This window comes from Carcharodon carcharias, chromosome X (assembly GCF_017639515.1).
Source record: "Carcharodon carcharias isolate sCarCar2 chromosome X, sCarCar2.pri, whole genome shotgun sequence".
NCBI lineage: Eukaryota > Metazoa > Chordata > Chondrichthyes > Lamniformes > Lamnidae > Carcharodon > Carcharodon carcharias.
Window position 1 is genome coordinate 12244074 of NC_054507.1, and position 12000 is coordinate 12256073.

The 12000-nt window shown below is 44.4% G+C and overlaps 1 protein-coding gene across 1 annotated transcript in view; it reads right to left on the reverse strand.

Annotated features, from left to right (window-relative positions):
* slc26a10 (solute carrier family 26 member 10) overlaps positions 1-12000 on the reverse strand; it is a 127494-nt gene that overhangs the window by 59212 nt on the left and 56282 nt on the right. The window contains exons 2-4 of the mRNA XM_041180449.1: positions 5081-5191; positions 3354-3511; positions 1926-2090 (exon numbers count right to left, since the gene is read on the reverse strand). Of these exons, the coding sequence (XP_041036383.1) occupies positions 1926-2090; positions 3354-3511; positions 5081-5191 (434 nt within the window). The remainder of the gene's footprint in view (positions 1-1925; positions 2091-3353; positions 3512-5080; positions 5192-12000) is intronic.

Genomic DNA, 12000 nt, shown 5'->3' on the forward strand with positions numbered 1-12000 from the left:
GATAAGGTCTGTTTTAGTGTCACAATCTGAAGTCCTTTGAATTCTCAGCCCTTTAAACGTGAACAAAAGCAGGCCGACGCTGTCAGTTAGAGTTTAAAAAACCCTGTCCTGGACTGCTTTGATTGACAGGCCACCTGGTGTAAGTTAGAAAAGAAATTACCACCTGTGGCTGTAGTTTCAATAGAGTTCCTTATTGACTTCTCCCATGAGGCACTTAGTCATTATGGATGCTTGGCTGAGTTTTAAATGCTACAAAAGCACTTATCTTAATGAGGGGTGCCCGGGTGGGTTGGGGAGCTGAGTTCACATTTTGATTAATGTGTTTATATATGCTGTGAAGTACAAATCATCAAAAATTTCTAAATGATTTGTACTGCTCCACCATTATCCTTGCAAAAATGAATGCTTGCCATTAACTTCCATGAATTTCAAGAAATTGCTGCATTAAACTTGCTGTAGAAATTTAGAGCTGGTATTTAAGGATGCAAGGCCCTGTCTAATGTCAACACAACCTCAGAGACACATAAAGGGACCAATTGAAATTGCAGAGTTGCACTTCTGCAAGTAGTAAATAGTTCCTAGATGTTTTTAAGATGTAATTGTTTTGATTAATAGTTTAAAGAGGCTATTAAAGGATTATTTGTCTTTGATATGGTTACTGATTAGCAGTTTGTTTGTTTTTATAACAAATTTAACATGAGGGGTTTTAAAATCTTTGAATGGGTTTTTGTGAATGGAGTTTTTTTCAGTATCAAGTAATAGCTCTAGTAGATTGCTAGCAGTTTAATTTTTTTGCATCTCCATGTGGCTCCTGAGGTCTGCCCATGGTGGATAATGGGTGAGTGGCTATGGAGGTGGCATTGGGAATATGAGATGGCATAAAGGGGGCATGGAGGCATGGTGGGGGCTTGGGTTGACATGGAACAGGCATGGGGGGTATGAAGGGGCATGCAGGGTGAAGGGGTGCAAGGAGTGAGGGCTTGATCGACTAACAGCTTCTAAAACAGCTAGGACAAAGTCCCAGAGAACCAAGGTGGGCCTTCCAACCAGCTGGCCTTGGCGCCTGCCTGACCCCTGTGGCTATATATGATTCTCTTCTGGGGTCGGTGGGCCTGATTCTCTCCTGCCCCTGCCTCCCCAGAATGGAAATTGGGCACAACGGGGCTCTATATACCGAGGTGGGTCTGTGGGCAGGGAGCGTTCCTTGGCTTGAGTTATCCACCTTGGTAGCGTAAATCCTGCCCTACGTTTCCGTTTGTGGGATAGCCCAAAACTTGGGATCATTAAATATGAGAGAATCCCTAATAAATCCAAGAGGAAGTTCCAAAGAAACTTCTTCAACCGGAGAATGTGGAACTCGCTACCACAAGGAGTGATTGAAGCAACTAACATGGATTCATTTAAAGAGAAGCTACATAAGTGCATGAAGAAGAAAGGATATGTTGATGGGGTGGGTTGAGGTAAGGTGGGAGGAGGCTCATGTGGACCATAAACATCAGCATAGAGCAGTGAAGCCAGTGGCCTATGTCTGAGCTTGTCATGTCTCACATGGAAATAAGCGGAGTGAATACTGCGATTCAGATAGAATCAGGCCCACCGACCCCGGAAGAGAATCATATATAGCCACAGGGGTCAGGCAAGTGCCAAGGCCAGCTGGTTGGAAGGCCCACCTTGGTTCTCTGGGACTTTGTCCTAGCTGTTTTAGAAACTGTTAGGCCATCAAGACCTCACTCCTTGCACCCCCTCACCCCGTATGCCCTCTCATACCCGTTCCATGCCAACCCTTGCCCCAGCATGGAAACCCACTTTCCTGTGCCGGCAGAAACGCAAACCACACGGATGGAGGTAGCACACTGAATAAGGGTAGGTATCCACCTCAATCGCAGCTGGGCAAACGAGGGCATTCGCCCGGCATAAATGCCAACCTTAAAGATGGTGAAGGGTCCAGTAAAGCGCGGGAGCCGCAGTCCGAGCATGGTGTTGAGTTGGGAGATGGTGACATGGAAAGCAGTGCCACTGGTAAACGCCTTCACGATTGGGTCGGACAAGTAGGTGGAAAGGAACCCCAGCTGCAGGACAAACATACAGATCTGGAAGAGAAAGAGAAGAGTCTGAACTGAGACTAGGAGCATGTACGCACTGATTCACAGAGAAGTTCCAGGCTTAAATATGTACACAGTGAAGGAAGAAAATCTGCATATTTTATAGGGGAGCTTCTCTTTATTTTACCAACTGTGCTTCCATGGCACAACTGTAACTTGGCAATAGTTCATTGGACTGCTGAGATCTAGCATCTTGAAGTGATACTTATACTTTTAAGCCCTAAACCCCATGCTCTTCTGCATGAGCCTCGAACCTCAGCCAGGTTGAGTGCTGGGAAGAGTTTGGAGGCTAGTTCTGATCTAGCTGAGGGGGAATATCATTGGGAGACTTGCTGAAGGCTGCTCCATCAGACCTGAAGGTGGGCAATTAAAGGTTGGCTTTAGCAAAGGACCAAGGCCAGCTTGCTTGATGCCTTTCATGCTTATTGAACATGTTACCTCTCAGAAATCTCTCAAAGCGCTTCACAGGGAACGAGTTGCTTCCTTTTTCGAAGCAGACATCCGTAAAGTTCCATGGGGGCTTTCCCAGTCTCCTGTCGTGACCCTGAAGGAAAACCGGAAAGGCCCCCATGGAAGCTTAGGCCCAGAATCCTTCAGGGCCTTACTTGTCTCTTCCTGATGTGATGCATGCTGGATAAGATCACTGAGGCCATTTGGGAATCTTTCAGCAGAGTTTTGGTTTATCAAGCGCATTGGAAATAATATAAAATCCAGGAATCAAAATTTGATGCAAATGACGTTCTGTACCTGGACAGTGCAAACTGTCAGGGAAATGAAGCAATTCTTAAAGTGAAAATAAATAGATCGGTGGAAGTAGCAGGGCTCCCAGCCAATTTATTTTCACTTTTTAAATTGTATTTTCGCTTGCAGTAACAGTAAAGAAATGGTCCGTGGAACTGAGAGATCCCACCTTCAATTCTGATCTACGGTGAACAAGCTGATCTCAGAATGTGCCTCACAGTGGCCTCAGTATCACTGGACTGGAGAGGCAAACAATCAGCAATGGGTCCCCTGCCTCTGGCTATAATCCCTTGTGACCCCTACTAGCAAGCGTACACCTAAGGATATCAGGGGAGAACAGGGCCAGGATGCTACCGTGGTTAGATGGCCTGACAGCTGTTCAGTCCCACGTTGTGCTAGACACAGGAGGACTGCTGGAACCTGGCAAAACCGAGACCCAGCAAACCTCAGCACCTCCTGGGGAGGATGGGGGCGAATAACTGAAAGAGGAGGAAACACTGGAGCTATTACCATTATAAGCCCTGAGAGAAAGGCCACTGCTGATGCGACAGCTATCCTTTGCTTCTCCAGCTCTGGATCTTCCAGGCTTGTTACGTTCCATCCCATTTGGCGTGGTACCAAGCGCTCGACTATAGAGCCAGTCATCAAACTAATCCCAGCAAAGGTACCTGGCAAGAGGAGAATGTATTGTTAACAGTAATGAGCGGGGCCTTACCAGCACTGATACAAAGAGCAAACCCAACACTCACCCTTCCCTCCAATTTAGGCTTGGTTTTCTCTTCAAGCGGCCCATTGGTAACACTTTCACCTGAGTCGGAAAGCAGTGTGCTTCAAGCTGGAGAGAGACCAAAGCTCACCATCTTGCAGCCAGCACACAGAGAGTGCTGTGTTACCAGCGATGCTGTCTTTTTTAAGTCTACTTGTTCAGGTGGGAGTGAAAGAAGAGCAGAGGAGTTCTCCCCGGTGTCCTGGCCAGCAGTGACCCCTCAACCTCCCTCTTTCTCCAGGTACCATGCTCTAAATGTGTATTGGTGACAATGGACTTCTGTGTTGATCCATGGCTATGTTTGGCTGGAAACCCTCCAGCTCTTACCGCCTGCCATCAGGCATATTGGAAGGATTTACAGGCTGATAATCAACCTGTTCGTCCACATTGTGAACACAACTTCCTTGGCCATCAAACCCTGGGGTGGGACCTGAACCTGGATCTTCTGACTCAGAGGCAAGGTCACCACCCATTGCACCACAAAACCTCCCTGATCCCTCAATCAGCGTTACTAAATCTGACTAACTGGTCATTCATCTTTATCTCGCAGGGGTCAGAGAGTTGGCAATATAACTAAGCCTGTCTCTTCTCTAAGTATCCACACTGGCACCAGAACAGACCCCATCGATCACAAGGATTTGATTTATGCTTTCACTAATTTTGTGCCTTTCAATCATGAAAAGAGATTTTGTTTTATCTGTGGAATTCCTATTAAGTGCCCAACTAAGGTTAAGTCACCATAGCTAAGGGGAGATGGTGGTGTAGTGATAATGTCACTGGACCAGTAATCCAGATGCTCAGGCTGATGCCCTGGGGGCATGGGTTTAAATTCAATTAATAAATCTGGAATTGAAAAGATAGTCTTAGTAATGGTGATGAAACCATCGTTGTCAAAACCCATCTGGCTCACTAATGCCCTTTAGGAAAGGAAATCTGCCATCCTTATCTGGTCGGGCCTACATGTGACTCCAGACCCACAGCAATGTGGTTGACTCTTAACTGAAATATCATGGTAAGCCACTCAATTAGGGATGGGCAACAAATGCTGGCCTTGCCAACGATGCCTACCTCCCAGGAAAGAATAAAGTAACTTCACCCACCAGCATCTGTGCCATTACCTGGCAGAGGGCCACAAGCTGAGTTTTTCTTGTTAACAAATGGCCGAGTTAAGTGAGGAAAACAAATCTGGCTAATCCCTCTCTGATCCCCTTAGGCAATCAAACCAAGTCCAGGTGACCCTATTACTCATGCTCCATTTTAGTTCATATTCCATTTGTTCCAACTCACACAGATAATGCAGCCCCGAACCTGACCTGTCACATCAGGTGACCTTAAAGTAGGCAGGGCCCCACCAGCCTGTTCTGATAAGGAGAAACCTCCGTCTGTATAGGTCAGCCTTCTCTGTGACCCTGTGACGCCATCTTGGGACATAAACTTCAACTAGGGCACAATTTGGGAATAAAGACCCTACCTGTGGACACATGCCGGCCGGTTCCAAAAAGCATGTACAGCACAACGGGGAAGAATGAGGTGTAGAGTCCATAGATTGGGGCCACAGAGGCCAGCAGGGCAAAGGCCATCCCTGGCGAGTGATAAAGAGTTAAAAAACAATTAGACAGTGAAGCTTATCCATTTGAAGCCCATTGGACTAAACATTGGCCTTTTTACCCCTGAGACCTGGTTTGAAATCTAGCCTGGAACTTGGAAGAAATATTCCACTGCATGTTGGCTCGAGGAAGTCTCAATCTATTTGATTTGGACAATCAGAGCACAGTTACTTGTGGGTCAAAGCACATGCCACAAAAAGGTACTTATTTGCTACAGAAATGGAGATCTCCTGCTTTGTGACATCAGGCATTTGGTCAAAGCAGCAAGTATCTCTTCAAAGCACCAACCTGGTTCAAGAAGCCACAAAGATGTCAGGTGCAATAAATAGATCATTGTCACACTGCTGAAGCAGCAACACCCCTCCTGAGATTAGAGCTGAGGACCAGATTCGACAGAGCATTACTCTACCTCTGCTCCACCCGACCAGCAATTGTTGATGTTAAGTCCATGAGTGTCAAATGCTAAAGAGTTTTATTACCCCAGCATTAATAGCACTCAACATTAGCAGACAAGGAAAGTTATTTCTAATCATCATTTGGTAGTACAGAACTCGAGTATTGCTGAGAAAAGAGACATGCTGTCGAAGCTTTTTGTCAAGGAGTCATCAGGAGAGACGCAAGAATGCCAAATTTCAAAGGGAAGATTTCAAAATTTTCAAACTAATTTCAAACCGTACGCAACCAGCCCGTGCTTGCAAAACTCAGGACATAATGGCTAATGTGAAATGTGATTCCGCAATTGGACAGCACTTGCAGAACAACCCCGAGTGTACTAAGATTACAATTTAAGGTTATCAGTCGGGCTTGCAATGTAGCTCACTTATGCTTGCTAGAAGCTATATATATTCATGTGCAGGGATCTGCCCTCTGCAGGCAAAAGGAACACATCCAGGCATTGCACTTTTTTTGAATTAAACAAAAGCGCAGAGGGCAACAGTCCCCTATGGTCAATTTGCCAACCAATCAGCATCGTTCCTTCATACAGTATAAAGTGGTGCTCTCTTTGAGATTTTGTATCCTTGCACCTGCCCTGATGAGTGCATGACAAAACGCTTTGACAGCATGTCTCTTTTTTTCAGCAGTGCTCAAGTTATTTCCCAACTATTTTGATAGATGTGCAATTTGTTGGAATTTGGGAAATCAAATATGAGAAAAGAGATATCAGATTAAGGATTTTCAGGTATAATACCTATTGTGCCTGAGGAAAGTGAATGCTGAGACCACACAGTGAAACAAGCACTCCCAGAAAGGGCAGAGGGGGCAGTGCAGTGGGTGAAGAGGTTTCAGGATGGAGAGAGTGCAGTGAGGAATATTCAGTATGTAGAGTGCAGTGAGGAATATTCAGGAGATAAGTAGCGCAGTGAGGAATATTCAGGATGTAGAGAGTGCAGTGAGGAATATTCAGGATGTAGAGAGTGCAGTGAGGAATATTCAGGATGTAGAGAGTGCAGTGAGGAATATTCAGGATGCAGAGTGCAGTGAGGAATATTCAGGATGTAGAGAGTGCAGTGAGGAATATTCAGGATGTAGAGAGTGCAGTGAGGAATATTCAGGATGTAGAGAGTGCAGTGAGGAATTTTCAGGATGCAGAGTGCAGTGAGGAATATTCAGGATGTAGAGAGTGCAGTGAGGAATATTCAGAATGTAGAGAGTGCAGTGAGGAATATTCAGGATGTAGAGTGCAGTGAGGAATATTCAGGATGTAGAGAGTGCAGTGAGGAATATTCAGGATGTAGAGAGTGCAGTGAGGAATATTCAGAATGTAGAGAGTGCAGTGAGGAATATTCAGGATGTAGAGAGTGCAGTGAGGAATATTCAGGATGTAGATAGTGCAGTGAGGAATATTCAGGATGTAGAGAGTGCAGTGAGGAATATTCAGAATGTAGAGAGTGCAATGAGGAATATTTAGGATGTAGAGAGTGCAGTGAGGAATATTCAGGATGTAAGTAGTGCAGTGAGGAATATTCAGAATGCAGAGAGTGCAGTGAGGAATATTCAGGATGTACAGAGTGCAGTGAGGAATATTCAGGATGTAGAGAGTGCAGTCAGGAATATTCAGGATGTTAGTAGCGCAGTGAGGAATATTCAGGATGTAGAGAGCGCAGTAAGGAATATTCAGGATGTAGAGAGCGCAGTGAGGAATATTCGGGATGTAGGGAGCGCAGTGAGGAATATTCAGGATGTAGGAAGTGCAGTGAGGAATATTCAGGATGTAGAGAGTGCAGTGAGGAATATTCAGGATGTACAGAGTGCAGTGAGGAATATTCAGGATGTAGGTAGCACAGTGAGGAACATTCAGGATGTAGAGAGTGCAGTGAGGAATATTCACGATGTAGAGAGTGCAGTGAGGAATATTAAGGATGAAGAGAGTGCAGTGAGGAATATTCAGGATGTAAGTAGCGCAGTGAGGAATATTCAGGATGTAGAGAGTGCAGAGAGGAATATTCAGGATGTAGAGAGTGCAATGAGGAATATTCAGGATGCAGAGAGTGCAGTAAGGAATATTCAGGATGCAGAGAGTGCAGTAAGGAAAATTCAGGATGTAAATAGCGCAGTGAGTAATATTCAGGATGTAGAGAGCGCAGTGAGGAATATTCGGGATGTAGGGAGCGCAGTGAGGAATATTCAGGATGTACAGAGTGCAGTGAGGAATATTCAGGATGTAGGTAGCACAGTGAGGAACATTATGAATGTAGAGAGTGCAGTGAGGAATATTCAGGATGTAAGTAGCGCAGTGAGGAATATTCAGGATGTAGAGAGTGCAGTGAGGAATGTTCAGGATGTAGAGAGTGCAATGAGGAATATTCAGGATGCAGAGAGTGCAGTAAGGAATATTCAGGATGTAGAGAGTGCAGTGAGGAATATTCAGGATGTTGAGAGTGCAGAGAGGAATATTCAGGATGTAGAGAGTGCAATGAGGAATATTCAGGATGCAGAGAGTACAGTGAGGAATATTCAGGATGTAAATAGCGCAGTGAGGAATATTCAGGATGTAGAGAGTGCAGTGAGGAATATTCAGGATGTAGAGAGTGCAGAGAGGAATATTCAGGATGTAGAGAGTGCAATGAGGAATATTCAGGATGCAGAGAGTGCAGTAAGGAATATTCAGGATGTAGAGAGTGCAGAGAGGAATATTCAGGATGTAGAGAGTGCAATGAGGAATATTCAGGATGCAGAGAGTACAGTGAGGAATATTCAGGATGTAAATAGCGCAGTGAGGAATATTCAGGATGTAGAGAGTGCAGTGAGGAATATTCAGGATGTAGAGAGTGCAGTGAGGAATATTCACAATGTAGAGAGTGCAGTGAGGAATATTAAGGATGAAGAGAGTGCACTGAGGAATATTCAGGATGTAGAGAGCGCAGTGAGGAATATTCGGGATGTAGGGAGCGCAGTGAGGAATATTCAGGATGTACAGAGTGCAGTGAGGAATATTCAGGATGTAGGTAGCACAGTGAGGAACATTATGAATGTAGAGAGTGCAGTGAGGAATATTCAGGATGTAAGTAGCGCAGTGAGGAATATTCAGGATGTAGAGAGTGCAGTGAGGAAAGTTCAGGATGTAGAGAGTGCAATGAGGAATATTCAGGATGCAGAGAGTGCAGTAAGGAATATTCAGGATGTAGAGAGTGCAGTGAGTAATATTCAGGATGTTGAGAGTGCAGAGAGGAATATTCAGGATGTAGAGAGTGCAATGAGGAATATTCAGGATGCAGAGAGTACAGTGAGGAATATTCAGGATGTAAATAGCGCAGTGAGGAATATTCAGGATGTAGAGAGTGCAGAGAGGAATATTCAGGATGTAGAGAGTGCAATAAGGAATATTCAGTATGCAGAGAGTACAGTGAGGAATAGTCAGGATGTAAATAGCGCAGTGAGGAATATTCAGTATGTAGAGAGTGCAGTGAGGAATATTCAGGATGTAGAGAGTGCAGAGAGGAATATTCAGGATGCAGAGAGTGCAGTAAGGAATATTCAGGATGTAGAGAGTGCAGTGAGGAATATTCAGGATGTAGAGAGTGCAGAGAGGAATATTCAGGATGTAGAGAGTGCAATGAGGAATATTCAGGGTGCAGAGAGTGCAGTAAGGAATATTCAGGATGTAGAGAGTGCAGAGAGGAATATTCAGGATGTAGAGAGTGCAATGAGGAATATTCAGGATGCAGAGAGTACAGTGAGGAATATTCAGGATGTAAATAGCGAAGTGAGGAATATTCAGGATGTAGAGAGCGCAGTAAGGAATATTCAGGATGTAGAGAGTGCAGAGAGGAATATTCAGGATGTAGAGAGTGCAATGAGGAATATTCAGGATGCAGAGAGTGCAGTGAGGAATATTCAGGATGTAAATAGCGCAGTGAGGAATATTCAGGATGTAGAGAGCGCAGTGAGGAATATTCGGGATGTAGGGAGCGCAGTGAGGAATATTCAGGATGTACAGAGTGCAGTGAGGAACATTCAGGATGTAGGTAGCACAGTGAGGAACATTATGAATGTAGAGAGTGCAGTGAGGAATATTCAGGATGTAAGTAGCGCAGTGAGGAATATTCAGGATGTAGAGAGTGCAGTGAGGAATGTTCAGGATGTAGAGAGTGCAATGAGGAATATTCAGGATGCAGAGAGTGCAGTAAGGAATATTCAGGATGTAGAGAGTGCAGTGAGGAATATTCAGGATGTTGAGAGTGCAGAGAGGAATATTCAGGATGTAGAGAGTGCAATGAGGAATATTCAGGATGCAGAGAGTACAGTGAGGAATATTCAGGATGTAAATAGCGCAGTGAGGAATATTCAGGATGTAGAGAGTGCAGTGAGGAATATTCAGGATGTAGAGAGTGCAGAGAGGAATATTCAGGATGTAGAGAGTGCAATGAGGAATATTCAGGATGCAGAGAGTGCAGTAAGGAATATTCAGGATGTAGAGAGTGCAGAGAGGAATATTCAGGATGTAGAGAGTGCAATGAGGAATATTCAGGATGCAGAGAGTACAGTGAGGAATATTCAGGATGTAAATAGCGCAGTGAGGAATATTCAGGATGTAAATAGCGCAGTGAGGAATATTCAGGATGTAGAGAGTGCAGTGAGGAATATTCAGGATGTAGAGAGTGCAGTGAGGAATATTCACAATGTAGAGAGTGCAGTGAGGAATATTAAGGATGAAGAGAGTGCACTGAGGAATATTCAGGATGTAGAGAGCGCAGTGAGGAATATTCGGGATGTAGGGAGCGCAGTGAGGAATATTCAGGATGTACAGAGTGCAGTGAGGAATATTCAGGATGTAGGTAGCACAGTGAGGAACATTATGAATGTAGAGAGTGCAGTGAGGAATATTCAGGATGTAAGTAGCGCAGTGAGGAATATTCAGGATGTAGAGAGTGCAGTGAGGAAAGTTCAGGATGTAGAGAGTGCAATGAGGAATATTCAGGATGCAGAGAGTGCAGTAAGGAATATTCAGGATGTAGAGAGTGCAGTGAGGAATATTCAGGATGTTGAGAGTGCAGAGAGGAATATTCAGGATGTAGAGAGTGCAATGAGGAATATTCAGGATGCAGAGAGTACAGTGAGGAATATTCAGGATGTAAATAGCGCAGTGAGGAATATTCAGGATGTAGAGAGTGCAGTGAGGAATATTCAGGATGTAGAGAGTGCAGAGAGGAATATTCAGGATGTAGAGAGTGCAATGAGGAATATTCAGGATGCAGTGAGTGCAGTAAGGAATATTCAGGATGTAGAGAGTGCAGAGAGGAATATTCAGGATGTAGAGAGTGCAATGAGGAATATTCAGGATGCAGAGAGTACAGTGAGGAATATTCAGGATGTAAATAGCGCAGTGAGGAATATTCAGGATGTAGAGAGTGCAGTGAGGAATATTCAGGATGTAGAGAGTGCAGTGAGGAATATTCACAATGTAGAGAGTGCAGTGAGGAATATTAAGGATGAAGAGAGTGCAGTGAGGAATATTCAGGATGTAAGTAGCGCAGTGAGGAATATTCAGGATGTAGAGAGTGCAGTGAGGAATATTCAGGATGTAGAGAGTGCAGAGAGGAATATTCAGGATGTAGAGAGTGCAATGAGGAATATTCAGGATGCAGAGAGTGCAGTAAGGAATATTCAGGATGTAGAGAGTGCAGTGAGGAATATTCAGGATGTAGAGAGTGCAGAGAGGAATATTCAGGATGTAGAGAGTGCAATGAGGAATATTCAGTATGCAGAGAGTACAGTGAGGAATATTCAGGATGTAAATAGCGCAGTGAGGAATATTCAGGATGTAGAGAGTGCAGTGAGGAATATTCAGGATGTAGAGAGTGCAGAGAGGAATATTCAGGATGCAGAGAGTGCAGTAAGGAATATTCAGGATGTAGAGAGTGCAGTGAGGAATATTCAGGATGTAGAGAGTGCAGAGAGGAATATTCAGGATGTAGAGAGTGCAATGAGGAATATTCAGGGTGCAGAGAGTGCAGTAAGGAATATTCAGGATGTAGAGAGTGCAGAGAGGAATATTCAGGATGTAGAGAGTGCAATGAGGAATATTCAGGATGCAGAGAGTACAGTGAGGAATATTCAGGATGTAAATAGCGAAGTGAGGAATATTCAGGATGTAGAGAGCGCAGTAAGGAATATTCAGGATGCAGAGAGTGCAGAGAGGAATATTCAGGATGTAGAGAGTGCAATGAGGAATATTCAGGATGCAGAGAGTGCAGTAAGGAATATTCAGGATGTAAATAGCGCAGTGAGGAATATTCAGGATGTAGAGAGCGCAGTGAGGAATATTCGGGATGTAGGGAGCGCA